At 41.5% G+C, this 24,662-nt stretch overlaps 2 protein-coding genes across 3 annotated transcripts in view; both read left to right on the top strand.

The window, feature by feature from the left end:
• The first annotated feature begins 4,284 nt into the window (after positions 1–4,284).
• Positions 4,285–12,945, top strand: eno1a (enolase 1a, (alpha)). The gene is made up of 12 exons (XM_034536730.1): positions 4,285–4,424; positions 6,733–6,821; positions 8,430–8,525; positions 9,036–9,094; positions 9,502–9,571; positions 9,992–10,125; positions 10,454–10,676; positions 11,071–11,268; positions 11,752–11,953; positions 12,043–12,151; positions 12,292–12,350; positions 12,479–12,945. Exons 2-12 carry the CDS (start codon positions 6,737–6,739, stop codon positions 12,540–12,542), a joined length of 1,299 nt encoding a protein of 432 aa, XP_034392621.1. The 5' UTR covers positions 4,285–4,424; positions 6,733–6,736; the 3' UTR covers positions 12,543–12,945.
• A 2,367-nt stretch (positions 12,946–15,312) lies between these two features.
• Positions 15,313–24,662, top strand: part of rerea (arginine-glutamic acid dipeptide (RE) repeats a) — a 117,044-nt gene continuing 107,694 nt past the window's right edge. For both annotated transcript variants that reach the window (XM_034536688.1, XM_034536687.1), the window contains exon 1: positions 15,313–15,592. The gene's annotated coding sequence lies outside the window, so the exon portion shown is untranslated. The remainder of the gene's footprint in view (positions 15,593–24,662) is intronic.

Raw genomic sequence — 24,662 nt, 5'->3', positions numbered from 1 at the left:
TGTCTCAGGGACCACCAGCCAGATGTAGATCAGCGTGACCAAACAGATGAAGGAAAAAATGATAAAGCTGTAGGAGCCCAGACCTCTCTGAGGGGAGAAGGAGAGAGATAGGGAATGTGATCAGTGTGTCCTCAAGATGAAACCTTGCAAATATGTTAGTCAGGAACAGTTGGTTGGACATAAACAGCATCCAGGGTGAGTGGAAGTGGGATTTGCATGCTACTTTTGTTGGAATGTTCTTTTTTGGTTTCAGTAACTCAAACAAATTCCTTCGTGGTTTTTGTTGTGGTTTGAAGATGACGTCTTGATATGAAATAAACATGCCACAAGCATAAGGGTTGTGTTTATCTCTGAGAGAGATAAACAACTAGTTGTGTCACAAAATTATACTTGTACGTCCAAGGGCTAAAATGAGATTTGAGGTGAGTGTCGAGAAACTTCACAAGATAAATGTGAAAAATGCCTTTGAGCGTCAAACTCTGCACAGACGTCATTCTGCACAGTGAAGGTCCATTATAAGTGTTGTAACAATGATCAAAACACACTGGAACACTGAAAAGCAAATCTAAATATACTTAAGTGTAATGTGTTTACAAAGATGATCATAGTAAAAATATGGATTATAAAAATCAAATAGTTTGTTGAGAAGCATTTTGAATGTAGTATGATTTGAATGTCTGTGTGTCAGGATCTGGAGTTTTTGTTTCTTGTTTTCTGTTTTATTTTGAAGTTCCCGTCGCTCGTGTCCTCTGTTTCTCTGCACTTCCTGTCCCTGTGATTGTCTGCCCTGTCCCTGACTGCTTCCTCCTGTGTCCAATCACCTGCACCTTCCCTCTCATTCCACAGTGTTGTTCCATGTTAGATCCCTGTTGATCTGGTTATTCCTCAATTTAAGTAATTCTTTGATTTAAGTGAAGAATAAAGCTTCTTTGCCACGTTGTCGGCGTTTGGGTCCTGTCTCTCGGTGGCTACACATGACATTGTGAAGAGCCTTTCAAGTTTGGATATGAGACTTGGATTGGTCCCATTTACATTAATTTTGTTGATAAAACGACTTATATTGCATGGCCTATTCAGTAATGTCTATTGTAGCGTCACGGGTTGTCCCTAGGTCAAGCTAGGGTGGGGCAGTGCACGAGAGGCTGGAAAAGAGACACACAGACTTTTATAAAGTAAAAAGGGTGGGTTTATTCTTCCAGCACCAGCACCTCAGAGGGCTCCATTAAATCCAATAATCAAAAAAGGTCAGTCCGTCAACTCAAAGCGTCCCAGAGGAGAAAAGGGTTCCATTAACCAAAACACTGTCTCTCAAGTTCCCGTTCCCTAAGCTCTGCCCATTACAACATTGGTGGTCTTGTTTTCTCTACGCGACTGCCTGAACATCTCAGTAGTCACCACATAAGGAATGGGACCTGAAGAGCCCAGTTGTGGTTAACCTACAGTGTATGAATGTGTGTATGAACGTTAGCTACTCCTAATGGGCAGGTTGAACCTTAGCCCCTCCCATCAGTGTATGAATGAGTGTGAATGGGTAAATGATGACAAGTAGCATGAACGTGATTTGGGTGGTCGGAAGTCTAGAAAAGCGCTAAACAAGTACAGACCATTTACCACAGCAGGTGTAGACTCCCAATTGAGGATCTGTTGAAGCCAGAGGGCATAGATGAAGGAGCTCATAATCAGCCAAATTCTTAAAAATATGCAGCAAAGCAGCTCTCCCTGTTTGGGCATGTTGTTTGGTTATGGGAAAATACTTTTACATTGACTGACAGCTACAGATCAGTAACTCTGTTATCCTTCCTCTCATCCTGGTGCAGCTTTCTAATGTTGACCAACAGATTAGCAGAGTGACAGTGCTGCTGCCGGCATCCCTTTCACAAGTAGATGGTACGTTAGGATTAGAAATAGCCTTTCACACGGGCAGAGACCACAGGTGACAGGCTGGAGGCAAATTCAGCAAAGACAAATATGACTTAGAAATTTTGTTGGAATTTTATACATTTGGGCCGAGACAGGATGTGTCCAGTTTTTGTGCTAAGCTAAGATATCCGAGAGGGTGTTAATCAATCCTCTTGTCTAACTCTCTCGTTCTCACTTTCTAATAAAGGTCTCATGGGTCTGTTTCTTTTTTTGCGGGGCATTTTGACATCTTATTTTATTTCTTAGTTTATTTGTATTGTATCAACTGGTTTTATTGCTTCATCTGTTGTACTGTTTTACGGTTTAACTCTTACCTTAGTTTGTCTCGCTTGGTTGCGCCTCACTGTTGAGCTTTCTGTTTGATTGCCTTGCTTTTGCTGCCTTGTCTGTCAGAGCACTTTGTACACTCTGTTTTTAAAGGTGCTGTATCAATAAAGTTATTATTAATCGTATTATTTGATAGCCAGTGGAAAGAGACAGGAGACATGGGAAGAGTTATAAGCGTTAATGTAAGAAAACGTATGTAGGTTTTTAGAGCATTGCCACTTTTATATTCAAGCATTGGCCTTTTTAACAGAAGATGTTTTGACAGATGGAAAAAAAATCAATGATGGCTGAATTCCAGTTCGCTGCTTCAGCTTCAGGGTCCTGGTATTGTGCATACTGGCTCACTGTCACACTGTCATGGCTTACTGGGAAACCTGAATACAATTGAGCAATACTTTTATTAGTAACATGTGCTTTTCCTATACTATGACATAATGTCTGCTGAAAAAAAGAAGTCCATTACTAAAAATAATATGCTCATCACTCATTTTTGTATTCTTTAAAGCACTATTTTTTATCTGATGATACAAAACATATGATCGGTTTATAAAATATAATGCATTATTTTAGATTAAACCACAGTGTGTGACTTGTATCAGTTAAATGTACTTCAACCAACTTCAACATCAAAATACTGCTCACATATTATTACATCACTAATAATGATATCCACTAGCCTAATAATATAACACCGAAAGGGGCCCTTCTGCATAATGAGTTATTTCACTTTTGATACATTAAGTATTTTTTTTTCGTCTGTACTTTTGATGCAGGACTTTTACTTGTACTTTTTTTTTAATCATGTTCGATTACAACAACTATTTGATGTTTTGAATAAACATACATTGCATTAGGGGGGCACTGGATACAAATACTGCATCAATACATTCCTCTATCCTTACATCTATAATGAATTCAAACGTTCAAAAGAGTCTTCTGGAGGCACTTGTTGACATTTCAATGAGAGCATGTGGGCAGCAGATGGCGCAGTTGGATTTAACACTGACAAGAGTCTCAAGGTCACTGCAGAAGGCTTTCGTCACTGTGAAGCCCCGGCAGCTCTGATCTGTCACGGGTGCTGCATTCACTGCACTGCGCAGCTGCATGAAACCCATGTCCTGTGAATACGAGACACATGCGTGGGAAACCCACTATTCACTCATATTGAGATTCATTACTGCAATGTCCACATGCACTACCTGTGCATTCCCTCTTGAAATACTAAGATTTGGCAAACAATCCTGCAAATGCAAGTACTTCTACACGTTCATACATCCGAGATATATATATATATATATATATATATATATATATATATATATATATATATATATTTGTCAATGAGCCAAATGCCAAATGAATGTTCCAATACAAACAAATTACGTATTTTCAATATGTTGACATTTGGTTGAAATTAGAAGGTTTTTAGATAATATAGCCCATAATCATTAGTGTTTCAACAGCATTTAGTTGACTAGATATTATATGGAACAGGTTCTGTAAAATACGACATATCATTATTAAAAGGCCGCTGAAACCAAAACAGGCCTAGTTCATTTTTCAATCAGTTTTACTTCAAATGTTTTGACACGTAAATCACCACATCATGTGATTGTTTTATCATTTGATCGAATGAGAAAAGCACACCCCCTTTTTCTAATATTGCTAATGGGAAAACAAGTCAGTTCCAAAAAACGTGACGGCAAGTGACATGTGACCAACGACGAACCACTGCATTGGAGATCCCTGCCTGTGTCTCTGCACGTACGTGAAATGCGTCATCTTTCCGCATAGTGCCTCTTTCATCCTCACGCGAAAACAAATACTACATTTCCCACAGTTCACTTCAAATAAAACATTATTTCTCTCCGTATTTTTGTATATTTTGGGATTATTAAAAGCGATGCTTTGCAAAGATTTAAAACATCCGCATTCCCCTCGTGCTCCCTTTGAGATGTGAAGTCTGTCCGGATGAGATATTGGTGAACGTGCGTCCTTTCACGCACTGGTCTGCCTCGTGAGTCGGTGCCAGCCAATGGCGTTGCTCCGCTGCTCTGCTTCTTCCTGATTCCGTCCACTTATGACCGAGCACAGAGCGTCACGAGCGCCTTCTCTGCCTGCGCGAGAGAGAGAGAGAGAGACAGCACCGTCCTTGCACACAGTTAGGCCCGGAAAAGGTAACTTTGATATCGTTAATTCTCCTTTTTATTTGCCCGTTTTTGTGAAGAAAAACATCTTTTGCGATTGAAATAGTCTGTTCTAAGACAGTGTTGTTATAAATAACTTTGTATTCTTTTTTTAAATGTGTAAATGCTGTTCCTCATCCTCGACGGTAACATCAAAGTATCTTCCTTGTGTGAGCCGACACTGTCTTTATTGTCGTTGATTACACGCGTCAGTTAATTCCCCAGTTGTTGGTTTGGTGGCTTGCAGGATGGAGTAGTTTGTAGCCCACCGTCTATTTTTAAAACATGACCGTCAGCTGGCGACATGTCACTCCATGTAGAGCTGCAGGGTCCGTGGGGGAAAAGGGCGTCAAGTTGCAAGTCCGACTCCGAGCAGGCTCTCCGAGAACCACTCGAGTCTTTTTAGTCCGGGGACTTAAAGGTCGTGTTGCCGTGTGGGAGAGGCTGTGGTGTGCTACACATGCTGAATCCGGCAGGGAGCTAACTGTTGTTCCAGTTGCAGCAGCCGTAGGGGGGGGGTCGCCATTTGTAGGAAAAATACTGTAAGATTACATTGTGTGTCTCTGTGGGATGGTTAGTCATTATTCTTCTTTGTCGACTCCAAGAAGATCATTTTAACAAGTCACTTAGTTGGTTTAGTACTTTATTACTGCAGTTTTAAATGTATTGTTAATGTAAAAATATATATTAAACTCATTATTAACCCTCCGTTATGGCTGGCTGGCAGATCCTAATGTAGCCTGAATGAGGATTAAGCCACATTTACATGCACAACAAAATCGGGTATCAAATCTCAATTATTTATTCTTGGGGTGCCATTTTGTGCTGCCAGTTTAGCTCCTTGCTCTCAACTTTTGCAAAAATCTGGTAGCAAAAATATATGAATTTACTTTACTGAAATAGTGTTTATACTACTTAGTTACTTTGGGCAATCTATAACTGAGTTATTATTATTTTCATTATTGAACAATCTGCCAACTAATTTCTCCATGAATCAATTAGTCGTCTATAACATGTCAGAAAATAGAGAAAAGTATACATCCCAATTCTTCAAATAGCTTATTTTGTACAGCTATTTAGTTTATGATCTCATAAGATGAGGATATGCATTCTCACAATCTCTGGAATCAATAAATATCCAACATATTGTAGGCATTTCTTGCATGAAAAATGACTAAACTATTGATGGATTATAGTTGTTGGTTAATGGGTTCTAATTGTTCCATCTCTCTAATTACATATTCTGCTCTTAAGTTTGTGTTGCTAACAATTCAGAACAAGTGATGCAGTTTAGTTGCGATTACACTATTCTTTACCTTATTTTGATACTTTACTTCGAGAAATCTATGTTTTTTTCTATAATGTCCTGTTAAACGCAACACAATTTGCAGCCTGAACTTTGTTAAAAAAAAGTTATTTAAACTAGGGATTATTAGTGTTACTCAGTCCCAGTAAACTATAGAATATTTCCATTTAGCTTAAAGAGGTGTGTTTGTGTGTAGTTTTCCTTATGGCTCAAGCCATAGGCAAGTTTCCACACAGAATTTTTACAGAGAGGATTTTCTATTGATTCTGCTGTAGACACATTCTAGTTTAACTCTGGAGGCTGTACTCAAAGTTCATTAATGTATTCAGGGTAGGTAGAGGAGAAAGTTAGTGCATGGATACAAAGCAAGTTACATTAAACAAATAAATCGGTGGCGCTGCAGGCGTCATGGCCTTCTCCATCCTCCACTCTTGGACTTTGGAAAGATAACGAAGGCTCTGTGAGATTACACCACTATTCAGTATTCTCCCAGTACAGCACGACTCAGACGAAATGTGTATTTTGCCAAGTCATTCACCGACTGTTCCTTTCAGTGACCTTTCACATCTGTTATCGAGAGCTCCCTTTTTGTGCTCTCAACTCAGTTTTGCTGAGAATTTTGCAATGCTGTTTTGTAATCTGCTGTATTAAGTAAACTGAACAGACCTGCAGAGATTTGTATTATTTATTTATTTGCTGCATGAGCCACACCTTCCTATGACTAATATATTTGCTATCCTGGCCAGCCTACATCAGTTGGTTCAGGTGGCCAGCTCACACACATGTTTAGTTGGAGTATTCATTAGATGATTTATTGTTCTGTCTCCAAATTTAGACAGATTACTGTTCGTCCTGCTTGTGTCATTGAGCATTTAAATTATTGCCAACTCACTGTTTTGACTCAAAGCTTTAATTCAGTAAGTGACAGTGTAACCGTCGTTCAGCTCGGTGTGGAGCAGCACTGATGTCTTCTCTCTCTCGTTTCATCTCCAGAACCATGTCTATCCTCAAGATTCACGCTCGTGAGATTTTTGACTCCCGTGGCAACCCCACTGTGGAGGTTGATCTGTACACCAAGAAAGGTACTGTATCATTATGTGTATCAAACATGTAATTATTTTCCAGTATGTAGAATGTGATGTAAGGACATCGTATCGGAAGCAAAGTGTCATACTTATTTTGTGTCTTGCCCAATTATCTAGCTGGTAAAGTTGTGGATTAGGATGGTGAAGTCAGTGTGTTGTCCTGCAGTGTTGCTCCGATGTTGAAAATAGTTCCTGTAATATATCTTGCTGCCCTTCCAGCCCACAGATAGCTCATACAGTATGTACTAGCAAACCCCTGAGTTAAGTTGAATTTTGTATAAATCTACAGGATGCTTTTCTTCACCTAATTGTATACCTGATTACGTAATAAAGCTGCTGAACATTAAACATCTAAACTCTGCAATGTTGGACACGTCTGCCTCCAGTTTAGATCAATTAATTAAATTAACTAATGGCCTGACTGTGGGATTGAAGTTTTCTGGCAAGCTAAAACAAAAGACCAGCTCAACCAAATGAAATGTCCCGACAATGTTAATGAAGCAACCTGAATGACCAGTGACGTGGAAGTGACCTTGAATGCATTGGCTTGAAATCGACCGCTTTATTCTGCAGCCCAGTTGTCTTTTAGTTTGGGATGTTTGCTAAGCTCTCCAGTTTACTGTAAATATAACCTTACTTCTTTTTCTGGACAAGATTCCCTTTTAGGTCTGCCGGGCCTGTTTTGGCATCATTAACAGCACATACCAAAGCGAGTAGGCTGCACACAGTCTTTACTGTTTTCGTGTGTTATGTAACCAGCTTGCTGCTCGATCACAGACAGTCAAACTAGAGAACTTCCTCTGGTTGTCGTTAGAATATTGTAGATCCAGTAGCTCTGGTAATAATAGAGATACATCCACAATCACTATTACTGTTATATCCTCTAGTTTGTATTGTATTTGGGTCATGGTTTTCATCCAGATGAAATATGATATCTGGATGACATCTCAGTTTGGAGCCTGATGGATGTTGCCAGCTCCCCCAGCTGCAGCCAGGTAATGTCTTGATGCAGATGATTTGCTAAGCCTGAACTCATGGCCTAAGCCCACGGTCCTAAGCCCCTAAATCCCCTCAGACTTACACCCTTCCTGCCGCTCCATGGAGCAAACTGAATAGATTTTTGCCCCCAATTTCTCCTCACTTAGTTGAATCCAAAATGTCCTCTGTGTAGGTGTGTCTTCGCATCCCTCCACAGATGCACTGCACATGCCCAGTCTTTCCCTGTTACATCACAGCCTTCTGCCGCACAGCTAATGCAACTACTTCCACACATGCTTTGGTTCTCTCTGTGGCCAGAAAAACACAGAACATTGGGAATGCGTTTAGCTGATTGATCGCGTCCCCTAATGTCTTTTACTTGCCGTTGCTCCTTGAATACCAAGCAGCCCCTCCTGCTCTTAATGCTCCATCAGACATGTTTCTGTCTTTACAGTCTATAATGTAAAAATATCACATCGTTTGCAGTCATGGTTTTCATGGTAATGGCTGACAGGGAAAATTAAGTTTCAACATTCATCAAAGTGCAGTCAGACCTTTGCCGTCTTGTTGGACTTGACGCAGCACTTTAAGATATGACTGTAACAAAATGTCCTCTGTGTCTCCAAGGTCTTTTCAGAGCCGCAGTACCCAGCGGTGCCTCCACAGGCATCTACGAGGCTCTGGAGCTCCGTGACAATGACAAGACGCGCTACATGGGCAAAGGTAAGCCGTCTTTACTGATTCTCTCTCTAAACTCTCTGGTTACCTCTATTCTGTTGCCATCTCTCATGTCATTTCAACACCACCGTGCATTCGGTTGTCTGTCCTCGTCGCTTCCTTCTTCATTTCTGTTTCCTCCATCTCTCTTCCTCCTGTTAGGAGTCAAAAGAGCAGTTAAATATGTAAATGAGTTCTTGGCCCCTGCATTGTGTAACCAGGTAAATAAAGTGTGAAATAACAGGATGGGTCTCTTACACATCGGTCTGCACAGCAGCATGAAGAATGGCTTTGCCTTTTGAAAACTAACCTTGACAGGCGCCAACAGATGCTCACAGATCTAAAATGACAAAAAGACAAATATAAAACACAATCATTGATACCTAAATTATATTTTACTTCTGTTCGAATTACTTGCACATAAGATTGGATGAGGGGCACTGTGGTCATCTGTCTCGCCTGCTCTGCATGGTCTTCTGCTGTCTGGGTCAGTTATGGTCTGCTTGTCCCTTGCAGGTGTCTCAAAAGCTGTTGAAAATATCAATAAAAAAATTGCACCTGCACTGGTTAGCAAGGTAGGACCATTTATTGTTTGACGAATAACTGTGTTAGTGTCAAAGCCCTCAAATGAATGGATCAGTGTCTTGAATTAATTATTAATGTATCTTGAAAAGTCAATAGAAAGTGACTACACCACAATAGCAGTGTACTAGCAGTACTGACGGACTCCAAATTACTAACTGTACGATTTTGAAGTTGTTTGTTGTTTCTATTTCACATTAACCTCATGGTTTTTTGACGTTTGCATTCATAACAATTATGTATCTAAAGTTTCTATAAACCACTGCATTAGCGGAGCTTCAGAGATATAATTCTGAGATGCTGTGATTATTCTATCATTATTTCAGTGTGTTTGAAAAGAGTCAGAATTAAACCTAGTTAATCTTTTATTTCATCGTTTGTCATGTTTTGTTTATTCCAGGATGTGGACGTTACAGATCAGGCCAAGATCGACAAGCTGATGCTGGACATGGATGGCACAGAAAACAAGTGTGAGACGCTACTTCCTCTTCTAAAACTGGCTTGACCATATCGGTGCAGAGTTTTGTGAGCTTGGATTTGTAAAGACATTTTACTTCGGTTTCTGAATTCTGTGTGAAAATTATACACTATTAAAGGAACCAGAATTTACTTTTACAAGGTAACATCGGTTTCATATACAGTTCTTTCTGCTAACAAATGCAATACTTAATATTTCTTAGATTTAAGATATACACTTGCTAGTAAAGGTGCCAGAAATCTTAAGTGACTGCTGACTACTATATTGTAGGCAGGAGTGAACAGTGACAAACAATTATCCCAAGGTTACTGATTTTTGCCTAATTACCCCACAACATTTTCACTTAAGATAATGTTCCATATTTGCAGTCTACACACAATATATTTAGATATTTGTGTCTTCGCTCCCTCAGCTAAGTTTGGTGCTAATGCCATCCTGGGCGTGTCCCTGGCTGTGTGCAAGGCTGGTGCAGCAGAGAAGGGCGTTCCCCTCTACCGCCACATCGCTGACCTGGCTGGAAACCCTGAAGTCGTTCTCCCTGTCCCTGTGAGTATGGTAGTGCAATCACCTAAGTCATGTACCCCAGACTTAGGAGAGACTCTAAATGCCAATAGGCCTTAAAGACATGCACCGTTAATAATTTATTATTATTATTATTATTATTATTAAACCTTTATTTAACCAGGTGAATCCCATTGAGATTAAAAATCTCTTTTTCGAGGGTGACCTGGCCAAGACAGGCAGCAACATTACAAACAAAAAACACAGAACAAGACAAGTTAAAATAAACTAACATAACCAAGTTAATTTAAGAATCATAAATTCAGTCGTGATTCCATTAAGCTGAAAGCCGATCCTCTCTGCCTCTGTTCAGGCGTTCAACGTCATCAACGGCGGCTCCCATGCAGGCAACAAGTTGGCCATGCAGGAGTTCATGATCCTGCCTGTGGGAGCTAGCAGCTTTAAGGAGGCCATGCGTATTGGTGCCGAGGTCTACCACAACCTGAAGAATGTCATCAAGGAGAAATATGGCCAAGATGCCACTAATGTCGGTGACGAGGGAGGCTTCGCCCCCAACATCCTGGAGAACAAGGAAGGTGAGAGGAAACATTATATCAGAGCCGTAACCACTGTTTAACAATAAGTGTTTCAATACAAACCAAGAGTTCAGATCCAGCTGAATGCATCGCCAGTTATTTTAGGACACTCATGTAGGGTTGTTTTAATTTTTGAGGAGCGAGTTGATAGTGTCACCACTCAAAAGGGAGTGTCTTGAAAGCAATACATTCTTGGACCTCTCGAAAGTACTTCACTTATCATGTCTTTCCGGGTCGACATCGACATATGGTTTCTAAATTAAGGCCTCTGAATCCAGTGTCAGGTTGAGGTGCTGATATGGCAAATGCCCCACCGGAGTAGAGTCTTCAGTGGTGACTCATTTGTGAAAAGTGAAACAGTCACAATCTTTACCGTAGTATGTTTTTGTCCCAGCTCTGGAGCTGCTGAAGAATGCCATCGGCAAGGCCGGCTACACCGACAAGATCGTGATTGGCATGGATGTGGCTGCCTCTGAGTTTTACAAGGGTGGCAAGTACGACCTGGACTTCAAGTCTCCTGACGACCCCAGCCGCTACATCTCCCCTGACAAGCTGGCTGACCTCTACAGGAGCTTTGTCAAAGATTACCCCGGTGGGTTTTGGCACATATCCTCTTCTTTACAGCCATAAATCGCTTGCTGCTCAGCGCTCTCAAAGATACAATGTTTTAAAGATATTATAGTGATTTTAATACAACAAGATACATTCTAAGCATAGTTGATCAAAATAATGTGAGGACATGTACAAACAACATCATGCAATAGAGAATAAATAGAACCGTATGTCGATATGCATTTTGTGTTTCTGTTTTGGTTCACTCGTCGCTCTTGTAACAGCCCGCTGTTTCCAGCAAAAACTCTGAAGAACACTACTGTTGACTTCTGTCAAAGTTAGAAGCTAGATACACAATGGAGCGTTTAGCAGTGTGCTTCTGCTGCCACCAAGTGGTCAATAGCATCAACTTCTGCATGTTTAAGGTGTCTGTAGATGGTAGCTATTGCTACTTAATCAATGCTGAAGTGTTGGATTTATAACTGGCCGTAACATTACCCTCACCTACTTGCGTTCTTAACAGTGGTGTCCATTGAGGACCCCTTTGACCAGGATGACTGGGAGGCGTGGGCCAAATTCACAGCCAGCACCAGCATCCAGGTGGTGGGAGATGACCTCACAGTCACCAACCCCAAACGTATCGCCAAGGGTGTGGCTGAAAAGTCCTGCAACTGCCTGCTGCTTAAAGTCAACCAGATCGGCTCCGTCACAGAGTCCCTGGAGGCGTGAGTGTCGATAACCGTGTGGTCAAACTTCTGCACAAAATCCTAGAAAGTAAATAAAGTATAAGTTGGCTAAAATGTGTTTCTTTTAGCTGCAAGATGGCCCAGAGCAACGGCTGGGGTGTGATGGTCAGCCATCGCTCTGGAGAGACAGAGGACACCTTCATCGCTGACCTGGTGGTCGGTCTCTGCACTGGACAGGTAAAACCTCAACTTCTAATTGTGACATTAATTGGCATGGGATCTCTAGTGTTGAACTTTTTAAAGCTGATTCAAACTACAATAGGTGTAGCTTTAACATTGCAGACTGGGTCTTATATTTCATTTAATTCTTTTCCCAGATCAAGACAGGTGCACCTTGCCGATCTGAGCGCTTGGCTAAGTACAACCAGCTGCTCAGGTGAGTCCGGTCCAAAAACTGAACTTTATTAACAGTATAAGTTATGGGCTCCTTAGAGGCAATACGTTGCAAATTTTCTCAGACTATCAATCCATCCATTTGAACAAACTGTCATCCCTCTATCCTAGGATTGAAGAGGAGCTCGGCGACAAGGCCCGTTTTGCCGGCCAGAACTTCAGGCACCCCATCTGAGCTGATCTACCTCCATGGGCCTCCGTGTGTTGCCTGCCCTGTCTGGAGAGAAGATGGAGAGATTACTGCTGAAACCCAAGGTCCAAGTCTGGTCTGTAGCGTGGAGCTATAGAGTAGATCCCAGTACAACCACAGCTCAGCTCATCCTCAAACTATGCTTTAGCTCCTGATTAGTGTTGGTCCCTACGTTTGTGTCTGTAACTGTGTGAGTTTTGCTCAGCTTCTTGTGAGTTGTAGTGATTTTTGATCCTCTACTGAGTATTTGAGCTACTGTAACTGTAGTACAGCTCTGCCTCGAGCCGTGGCAACAGTACCATATGTGCAATGTGTCGCATCTGACAAGGTCTTGTGTTGCTGTAAGCGTAGGCAGAAATATGTAATAAACAACATAGTTTGAAACATTGTTGTGATTTCTGATTCATCCACATGCTGCAGAGCTTCATGGATAATAATGATTACCGATTGCTATCAGTATAAACAATCGCAAATCACTGAGGATTCAGAGCTTTCTTCCAGAGAAAATGATCTGTAGTAAAGGACCTTCTCCTCAGTAACTGCTCGTGTGTGTGTGGAAACATGAGCTCAGTGTACGGGGACGCCATTTCTGTTCCCCTGGGTAAAAGAATCCAGAAGCTCTCCGCAAGCTCTTTTTGTACTGATCCTTGCCAGGATAAATGAGGATCTATTCACTGGTGGTATGGTACCAGGGGGGATTGCCAGCTGGGTCTGTGCCACACCAATTCACTTTGTGAGCTGTCTAAACCTGCCTCCATTGTTTAGTCATCACCAAGGAGATGTATTACAAATCACTGGTACAAAGAAACTACCAAGCATGTATAACCAAGCAAGGATAAGTATCCTGTGACGATCATCTGCTGCAGATTTCCTTGAGCAACATATCCTCTCACTTCAATAGACTAACAATAATGTTTTTACATGAAGTACAAGAGAGTAAATCGTTGTTACTTTATACCATAGCATCGATTACAACCTTAATACGTGACTTTCTATGAAACTGCAATGCTTAATTTCGTTTCATTGAGACCTGCGCCATCTGGTGGTCAGATCTATGTAGTATACTTCACTGACTTGCTCCTTGTAGACACGATAAAAGAAGACAGAGGGCTTCCAACATGACATTAAAGAGGATTTTACCGGGCTTCATCAAAACGTATTGAAATGTTAGAAATATAAATATAAAGCCAATGAAGGTGACACCAATATGCCACCTAAAATCATCAGCAATGTAGTTTATTGATCAGGCCAGACTAAAGACAGCTCCTGGTGCTGAAATGAGGCCTCCACATACCAGAGAGGGAATAAAGGAAACCATTTAATTAAACTATACAATCTATCCTTATTACTGCGGCAAAAAAACTAAACTAAATCCTCAGTATTTTTCAACTAAAAGAAATGTGTCCTAAAACTGCAAATGAGATGAGACTGAATAATTTAAGAAATCCAAGTTTCAGTTGAAATAACACAGATTGTGTCTTTCATTAGGAATATAAGTGCTGCTAGCTTCAATTGCATCTTATTTTGACACAAAACAAACAGATTAATAAAGCAGACAATAGCTAATCCCTGTATGCCAATACAATAAATTCCCGTCTATTAGAGGGGGTTAGAATGATTCAAACGTGGGTTTTTCATAAACAATTAAAAACATAGGTCAGCACCCAAATGCCAGTGAAGAGCACAACTGTTTATGCTATTATAACACATTTTTGGAATGAACAGTCATACAAGTAGGTTGCTGCTGCTTTTCATACAACTATTCTATTCTAATCTATTCTGTGATTAAATTTACATTTGCAACTATTTCATCTTGTGTGGACCCGTATATCCAAAACGTATACATTGTTTCGCTTTTATTTACTGTATATTCATTTTTGCAATGTCAAATTTCCCCAAAAGTATCATATTATATTATATTTCCATATTGCTCTTTTAATATGTTATTCATTTTACAGTCTAACCTTATTTCCTATTGCATTTGTATTGCTCGATCGTGTGAAGCATTAACCTTTATCTATTCTAATCTATTGTGTGATAAAATAGTGTCATGTCATATTGTTGTCTTCCAACTCTGTTATTTGTTTACAGTAGGCCTTTTCATGTAAATATATGACATTTTCTGTATATTCAATACTACAGTTCATTCAAATCTCCCAATAGAGATTCTAATCTATTCAATTGTATTCTGTTATATTCATAATATTGTTGTTCTTCCAAATGTGTTATTATACCCTTATTTCAATTGTGCAGTGTTGTCTTGTCCCAGGTGTTCAAATCTGAGGTCCAGGTGCATTTTATTCCCCATGAAGGAATTCTATTCTTCTCTATTTTGTGATAAGATATTTTTCATTGTGTCATATTGTTCTCACTAATTCTGCTATTTGTTTACTGCATGCTGTATAATGTAACACATCATATATATTTACTGTATATTCAATACTGCAGTCCACTCAAATCTCCCGAGAGAGATTCTATTCTATTGTATTATTTTCTTCTTGGCTCACTGACAGTCTAAATATAGTCTGGCAGTATCACAGGTTTATAAGGATGAAGATAGACCAAGTGTTGCTACAGAATAAACACCCCGAGGACTCCCACGCCGCCACCCTCTCCGTGTGGATGTTCCCCGTTTTGGCCAGTGGGTGACGATATTTCACCGGTTGAACTTTGAGAACCCCCCAACTGTTCTCACCCCAAGATGAAGAAGGATGCTGTCATGCTGAGTGCCCCTCACACACACTAGTCAGAGCATTCCGAGCAACGATTACTCCCTCTTTATTCTCAAGTCCATCATTTATGACAGCATTACATCAAACGTGGTCCGTTCCGTTGCAGCCAACGTGCATGAGAGAAGATATACAGGTGGCACTGCAGCTGCTGTGCTACTCTGTGCAACGTTAGTGGCGACACTTGGCTAACTAACGTTGGCTAATTGCCCCCGCTGCTGCTGCCGCTGCTGCTACTGCTGCTATTGTTTGTTGTTGCAGTCTCTCTCAAACACACCACAGATGTTGTAGATCAAGCCCTTTAAGGTAAGTGCTGTGAGCTTCAACCAGCCGTCTTCTTTGCCTGTAACATCCACCAACCAAACGAGCAAGAACTGACACACATAAAGGAGCAGTTAGTGGACGTTGGGCTGTTAACCCTCGCTTGCTAGCTATTTGGCTAATTTTCCCATTAGCATGAGCTAGCTCGTTAGCTGGTGGACTTGTTTGCCCCGGTTACTGTTGCTGCTGGTTACCACGAACCGACGTTAGCGGCTAGCCCCACTGACGAGCACTGATTGGGAATGCCAGCCAGGAGCAGAGTAATGTCTGGATGCCAACAGCTCGTTGACACCGGTTAGCACAGTGCCCATGCAACACACACACACACACACACAACATTACTTTGTTTTATTAAACGCACTGTGGGTTAAACGTGCCCGTGCACTGCATTGCCTCACAGCAAACGTTTTCCCGTTTTGAATTCACCACTGTAGTAGCTCACTTCCAGGGAGTAGCCTGAGCCCGTTTCAGCTATTGTCATTAGCTCTTGGTTACGTTAGCTGGCGAAGCTAACTTGCTGTCTTTGTGTGGCTGACTTGTGTGCTCAATTATTGTTATCTAGCTTGTTGTCTGTGGTTATTTACGCCAGAGCTTGGTCTGGGGTGGTTTTTAAAAGAAAGCTATCACTGGATAACGGCTCACTCATGCTGACTTTTGGAAACAAAGATGCAAGGCTTGTGACATCTACATGGGAGAGATTTGTCAACAAATAGATTCAGCAGACACTTTTCACCTCTGGCAAGCTGAGTAGTTCAAAACGCCTGAGTAGTAACATTACAGACCACTTAGGGTTTCTGGTCGTTCTGGTTTTATACTTTTATCGGTGAGGTTAGTCCAAGTTATTATGAATTGTAAGTTTGAAAATAGTTGGCACTCTATTCATACACACCATGCATAATCTGTCGTATAAACAAGATTCCAAAGATGGTTTCTATTGATGTTAATATCTGTAACTTGAGGCAGAGCCATTAATAGCCAGTGATTTATATTTATTGAGGGTTTATGACTCACTCCTGACTTGTGCCTTACAGGCTCCATCGCCCTGCACAATTGTGGACTTCATCATACCTAATAAATATGCAGCGTGAAACATATAATTTGCTCCATAAATGCCAAGCTTTTTTCAGTCTTTCAGTTGAAAGAATGTAATGTCGTGTTTACATCAAAGCCTGCATTTCCTTACTTGTTAAAGTGCCACAACATTAGGCTTGTTACAAGAAAATCTTTAATACATTATCTGATAACCTGACAGCGCTGCATTGTGAAACATAAACGTCCTCAACACCACATTATGTTTATTAACTGTAAACAACCTAACACGGACAGGTTTTGGTACTTTGCAGTCAACTGCACCACAACTCTAGCTAGCCAGTCATTGCCACCTGCTCAGGCCTCCTGATAATGACATGACTGTGTAAGAGAGAGGTCACTGAACTGAAAACAGTTTATAAACGCATCATGTAATGTCTGTTACACACGCTATTGTTTAGCAGCAGAGGGTTAGGTAAGCAAACATACGCATGCACTCATACGGTCAGACATGTTTTTGAGAGAAAATACTGCTTATTTTTACACAGTGTTTTGATAAAAGATTAACAACAGGTTATATGTATTTCTTATGTTGAACAAATACAACTGTTGAACCAAAATGTATTCAATCAGCTTTAGTTTTTGCTGTACATATCGTGCATCAAGTCATTGCAGTTGTGACGAACGTGGCTCCTTCATACACCTTATTAGCTCCATACGTTGTACATATGGCACATCTGATTTTTTGGTGGCTTTTCCTGCTGCCAGATGCTTAGTGGTTGTGATTTTCTTAAACTACTACTTAGACTGTAAACTTGCTGTGTTAGGTTAGAGAGGTCTGCCATTACAGGCTATACGTTGATTACTACTTTAGCACAGCGCTGACAGAAAAGCACCTAGATGCTTGGTTTATAGTTTTTGTAGGAAGAGGGAGTGACTTTTTCAGGTTCAGCCAAGAGGATCATTTAAAAAGCTTAAAACGTAACATTTGTGGTATTCTTTTTTTTGTATATGACTGTGTAAAGCCCTTTTTAAAATCTGCATTAGCTGGTTATCTTGTAGTTCAGGGGTCAGAAGCGGTCAGGGTGTTTTATAGTGTTTCAATTTGAATGGGATCTCAAGAGCAGCAGTGGGTAAAATTATTTTGACTCGCATATTCAATGACACACCCCATCTATCGAATGTTAATCTAGCTTGGTGGCTGTAGTAGCAGCAGAATAATGATCAGAGAAGTGTAATAACCCCGCTATTTCCTCTTAATGACTAATGTGTGTTTGAGTAATGGCAGTAATATTATGTGGCAAATGGAGGGCCAGATAATGTTAAGGAAAATCCCTTTTCACTGCACTCTGACACCTCTTTGTGGGATGATTTGTCAATACACATGTTCGGAAATTCACTGTTTACATGCTGCACTCGAATAGCATCTTGCTGTGATTCACCAAGACGCCGTCACTGCATTTTTCCTTTGCAATGAATTGTCATGAAAGATGATTCCTCATAATAATGCCTGGGTCTAGTCTCCGAGCTACTTCAAATGCTGTTACTGTGGCATTGTGTTGCAGTACGAGATGGTGCTATAACCTGTCACCGGTGTAGCAAGCCTGTTTTTGAAAAGGGGCCTTTTACACTCAGCGGGGCTATTCTGTTTCAAATAAAGGTGATTAGGTGGATTTATTGTGACTTTTTGCTCAATAATTTTATATTCAGTATGAAATTATGTTGGCAGGTAAGCAGTGACATGCCTGCTTGAAAGAGCACAATAGGAAATGATGTGTAATCTAGCATCTTCAGATCTGTAGTTAAGTGTGTTGCCGTATTTAGATTCTATTGACCATGCATAGCGTATGCAAAGACAACACAAAAGGGAAGCAAGTGGATACACTGATTTGGCTTTTTTCTTTACAGATATCAGTTTTATTGCAAGATATCTGGCTATTACATAGAAAATTAATGCTCTGAACAAAGGAGCAATGTTCGCTCAAAGACCTCTTGATGGGCCATTCAAGTGCCGTATATTCATTAAAAATAACAATCTGTCAGCACTTACTGACAGCACGCACAACAAGCCAAGCTCTCTTTATTGTTCTCCGAAGATGTTTTTCAGTTCCCGTGCCAAGAGCTGGGTAATTGGCTGTAGCAAAGCCTTGCATGTGTTGTTTTAAGATATTGGACTGACACGCACAGGGCACACTGGCAGAACCCCCCCCTCCTCCTCCTGGCTTATCCCAGCAAGTCAGAGGAGGCAAGATGCTGGGTGTGTTTTGTGTTCTTTGACAGCTTCCCTTCACCTCTCATAAGAGGAGATCCAAGCATGCTGCATCATATCTCATCTTTGTTTGATTCAGGCCTATAGCTCTGCCGCTCCACAATTGTGCCAAGGAGATAGTATCGGCAAACGCTATCCGTGTTAACAATTGTGAGCTGTCTTGCTACATACTGCTGGTGGTATTTGATGTACTAGATGTGATCAAATCGGCTTTTTCTGTGAGCTCAGCCATGGTGAAGTTGGTCTCACTTCATCCTGCAAATGCCGCCTGTGTCTTATTGTTCCGGCCTGGGAAGGCTTTACATCTTAACTGATTAGGCACATTGTGTTTTTGTGTTGTTGCCAGCCTCTTGGCAGGTCCTAGGTACAGCAAAAATCTGCATCTTTCCCTTTGTACAGTGGTGTGTGTGGAAACTGGAATTGGAGGCTGTGCTAACGTTTGTAAGAGTTGTGAAGCAACAGCAAACGGATCAATGAATACGTTTAGTAGTTGTTATGAAATTGACTGCAAAGCTGATTAACTTTTGTTTCCAATATCTGGAAGTCTGACAGATTGTTAGATGTCTCATGCGTCTCAATAATAATATATTATAACACACCATATCATGCAGATGATAGCACATTTGTTTCAGCATTTGGGCAAGATAGGCTTATAATAGCACTTAGTCAATTACAGTGTAAAAAAGCATGAATTGAAAGTGTTCAAAAATAACAGTCAGCCATTTGCCATCTCAGTAAAGGAGGAAAATGAAATGGTGTAGGATCAGCTGGATGGCCCCTGAGGAGAGGGAGAGAAAGGGGGGAGAGAGATGAGGAGGAGTAGGAGTGCTTTGCCGCTGTGTGTGTCAGTGCTGATTAGGTAATAGATTGCCTCATGTAATGACACGGCATGGCGCTAGTGGTGCAGAAACACAAACAATGCATACCAGTGTTTTACTGTGCACACCCCCTGCAGCTGCCTGCCTGAAGATGTTTATAGAGACATATACTCTCTCCCTAGAACATTTCAACATCTTTAGATGATGCCCTGTTTTCAGCGACACCAACATGAACTATCCGGAAGCCAATAGCTCTTTTCTCCCTGCGCTCTTCTTCTGTAGCACAGATGAAAGATGGAGGTGATTAAAGGAAAGGAGCACAATGGAGTCTGTGCAGCTTTCTATCAGTGCGTATTTCTCTGCACAGATATGTGTTGTTAAATAGGCTACACTACCGGACAAACACTAAAACCTTAAGCATGTGGGTGCACGTCATATTTTGTATTGTGCCTTGGGCTGTATTCTACACAGCAATGTTAAGAGATTTCATTCCTGTTCTTGGCTAATAATGTATAAATAATGCAGGCTAAGCTCTATAATGTTGTACCTGAGACAACATGTTAAGAAGTGTAAAGGTCTATTGTATTGTGATTAAGGTAGTCACTTTGTTGTAATAATCAGAGAGACACCTTGATTAGCAAGTCTAAATGATGCAGTTGATTTAATTGATTGTTTTATAGATAGATGTGTCAATACCAGCTGTCTATTGTCCAGACAAACATATGTCTTTGTCTTTTTAATTAAAGTGTCTCTAATGGCGTGTGATGTATTTTTTCTGTATGGCTCTAAGACATTGATTTTCAACACTGTGGATGAGACTAATCATACATACATCTTTTTACAACGTGCTGGTTGTGCTCTGTGGCCTCTGTGACTAATACGGGTATTGCACTGATGTGATGACTGCACATGAGGCAGAGTTTGTTTGCAGAGCTGCAGAGCCCAGACCTGTGACTGATGTTTTAATAGAGACGGCACACAAGCCAGTGGTGAGCTCAGGGTTCATGCAGCCGTAAGGAAATGACCCTGTGACATTGTGGCAATCTCCTGTTCACGAGGTGCCTCCGGTAAACTGTGTCCTTGCTTGCCCTTGCAGGTTAGGCACACCTATTGAGCCTTCAGTTTAGGTGCTGGGACATGTGGCTGAATCGACCATAGGTTTAAGGATGGACGTCTCTATGCCTACCCCAGTTCCTGCAGCCGGCACAGAGAAAATGAGTTCTGAGGATTGGGTTTAGATTTGCCACTGTAGCACTTCAACTCTTATACACTCTAGCTACCATCAGGGGAAGGCTGTCAGAGACAGAGAGAGGGAGGGAGGGGGGTGGGAGAAAACAGCGAAGCACAGCAGTGCTATCTAATAGATCAATTTGTAATAAATCTGTTGCCTCAAGCTGTTGTTGTTCGCTTCTACTCAGTAAAAGGTGTCTGCGTTTCTCAGGCAAGAAAATGCTTGTCAGGCAGGGCATACAGAGCTATCAGTGAATGAGATGCGCCTAAAGCACAGTAAATCATTTTCTCTGTGCTCAGTTTACATAGGTCGAACACATCGCTCTCTTATCAGCACATTCCATTGGCCAAAAAGAGGGTTTCTAGCCAATCGATAGGGTTGAGCGCTGAAATGAGGAAGTAACGCTCCTCTCACATTAAATTTCCCCATTATTCAATATGAGCCATTAATCATGATGAAAGAGCCATTGATTAGGCTATGAGCCAAGGTTGGTCAATTTATTTGCCAAGAGTCATTCCACAATGTGAGGTTCTGTTGAAGTAGTACTGCTTCACAAAAACCAAGCAGCAGAATCGAAATGACCCCATTATTATGACAACAGTTTGATCTTAAAGGTAACAAAAGAGCAAGCCTCTATAAGGACCACATGGGACCGCTCCTGCTCCTGCTCCTCCTCCACCAGCAGCCATATGGACCATACTAATTGTGTTTTACGCCAACCATTTTCACTGATCCATTGGGGACTTGTGGAAGTGCTGTAGCTATAATGTCACCAGTAGTGGGCTGGCTCATGAAAGAAACATTAGCGAGCAAGATGAGACGACAGGAAGGCAAAACACAGCAAGTCAACACAATTATTGATTTTATTCAAATGAAATCGCTGGTTCTCTGTTCTGAACCTGATCTTAACGCCTTTAAAGTATTATTTATAATTTATTTTTGTCGGAGCAGCACTCAGTTCAGTCTCACACATGCACTTTGTCAAGTGGTAAAATCTCTAATTCTAGGCATAATGCCAATGTATAAAGATAAGGCTAAAAAGAGGACTTGCTCTTGTAATCCCATACATCTCCAAAGATGTTTTATCCCATTAATTCACATGATGATATTTCAAGGAGGTATTTTGCTCTGATTCTGACCAGTACCACATTTAGCCAGCTGTAATTGCTCCGCAGAGAAATCAGATCGTTTTGTCAGATCGTTTTGTTTTTCTGATGACGCGAATGCAAAGGTTTGAATGTAAATGTGACATTCACAGTATTTGCTTTGCCCTTCAGGCCAGGATGGGTTATAAAGCGTTTGAAGTGTGACTGAGGAAAATCTGTGTGTGTTTTAACGTTTTTTTATAATACGCAATCATGAAAAGGGCACATCTATGGAAATTAGATCCCGTGAAGGAGGGGAGGGGCATTGGAGAGAAAACATAAGTGTGTGTGTGTGTGTGTGAGCTTTTCATTGTGTCCCCGCTAACAGTTTTCTTGTAATTATTGAAATTGATGTTTGCTGCGAAGCTGTAAATTTGCAAGATCTCTTGTTAATAAAGCGGCAGAGGCAGCCGAGCCGTTAGGCTTGGAAATAAAAGGCAATCAAGCCTCCAACATCCTGTCCCTCGCCCCAAAATGAAGCAGCAGAAATCCTAATTAACTGAAAGGATGAGCAGCTCTTACTCCGGCACTCGGCTAGTCGGTGCCAGAGTTAGCTGCTCTACTCTAATGAAGACCTCTGCTAGCCGCCCGCAACCTCTCTTTCTCGCTCTCTTTTTCTCTCTCTCTCTCCTCCTTCCTTCCTTCCTTCCAGCCCTCTCTATCTGGCTCTGGCTCGCCTGAGGTATTTTCTCCCCCTCAGCTCCTCTCCCTCGCTGCCTCCTCCTCCTTCCTTGTGAGTGAAGTTATGGATGTGACTGTTGCACTGATGGAGGGAGAGAAGCTTTGTTGCCTGGAGGTGTCTGGGAGTCCTGCATAGGAAATCGGTGAGAGATGATGGCCTCTGTGATGCTTATTGCTGCTTATGTAAAGTGCTGCGAGAGAGTGGGAGAGACAGCATTGATCTCCTCCCATTGATTTCATAGATCCTTTTTAAGATGACAATAAAGTTGTCTTTCTGTGTCATCTTCAAGTGCTCCTTTTCAAATCGGCGATGTGGTAAATTACTCCTGTCATCAACCGCCTATATTCCAACAGCGTTGTGTGATCATTTGTGGAGTTGAAAGTCAGTTCAATCTTGCCTTGTACACTTGATATTTGTACGTAAATGTGTCTTTGCAGAAACACTGCAAGTCTTTGAACATGTCATGGTCAGGTTGGTATTGTATTACTGCTTTGGTGTTAACCAAAGCTCTTAAAATGTACAGGCCTGCAAAGTAGCTTTAATAGAAAATAAGATCTGCTCAGTGAATACTGGGCAATAAGCCCCGTCTTTGTTGTAGCGGAGTGAGTGCCGATTGATTGTTCGAAATCTGAGCTTGCCTCAGCTCCCAGCCAGCTGCTTCTCACTATTTACCTGTAAACTTGTCCATTCTGATTTTGCTTTGTCTGCGGATGGCCGCAGAGCACTCTCTGTCGCTTCTCCCCCTCTTTGTTGCACCAAGCAGCCCAAAGGCCTCCAGGGATGAACAGACAAATAGAAGACAGCGAGAGAGGTGAGGCTCGGTCCCCCCATTCTCCCATCTATCCCTTTCCCTTGCGAGCACTCTGCCAGACAAGTTTCCAGGCACTCAAAAGCAGCAAATCGACTCACTGTAGGAATCACTGTCACTTAGCCGAGCTGGGGCATAGCGGCGCACTAGGATACCAAATCCTCCTCCTCCTCCTCTCCCCATTTCACTGCCTTCTCAAATGAAGAAAATGCTATTTGGCATAGCGTTGCTGAGGCCTGGTCCTCTGTACAGATGAGCTTCTTTTAGTCTTGCCCCCCAAAATATATATTTTTTGCCTCCTCAGTTTTATATTAGTATGGTGTCATTACTGATGACGACTTGATTAAGTGCTTTTGGAAGGGTCTCTAGTGAGCAGCGTCCCATCTTGATTTGCTCTGGTTCGTTTTAAATGACACGATTGGCAGGCGAGATAGTGCGGCACTATTGCATGCATCTCATCAACGATGGGGATGTTTTGTTTGCGCACAGATTTCATGATTGTGATTGAGCATGAGGAGAGCGCTGTCAGAGTTTCAGTCTCTTCCTTTATGGCACAAATCAAATGATCTGCTCGGCACAAAGCCAGTGCTCGCTGCAGAACTCAGATGTGGAAAGCAGAGTAAGGTGGTGTGTGTGCACATGCATTGAGACACTCGGTGTAATGAAAGCAGGTGTTTAAATTTCCCTCCTTGGTGCGACAACTTTGTCACAGGGGTGAGATTCACCACCGCCTCTGGCAGCCCTCACCTCCGCTTGGAGAACCAGCAGTCCCCCCTCTCTGCTCCTTGTTTTCCTCTGTATTTAGCACTCAGTCTTTTCCTCTAATCAACGACGGGGTTGTGAAAATCTCTACCTAAAAAAATAAATGAAAAAATGCTCAGTGCTGCTTCAGTTCTTTTTTTTTTTTTTTTTTTATCTTTCCCATATTTTTTTTGTCTTGCCTGTGCAGCTGCTGCTGTGAAGAGAATGACAACAGGCAGAGAAAACTAAAAGGACATGTCGTCTTTACACCTCCCCTCCCCCTTTCACTTCTCTGTAAGCAGCTGCTTACATTACACAGGGCTCGTCCTCCT

Source organism: Cyclopterus lumpus, chromosome 7, assembly GCF_009769545.1.
Source record: "Cyclopterus lumpus isolate fCycLum1 chromosome 7, fCycLum1.pri, whole genome shotgun sequence".
Classification (NCBI taxonomy): domain Eukaryota; kingdom Metazoa; phylum Chordata; class Actinopteri; order Perciformes; family Cyclopteridae; genus Cyclopterus; species Cyclopterus lumpus.
This window is presented reverse-complemented; position numbering and strand designations above follow the sequence as displayed.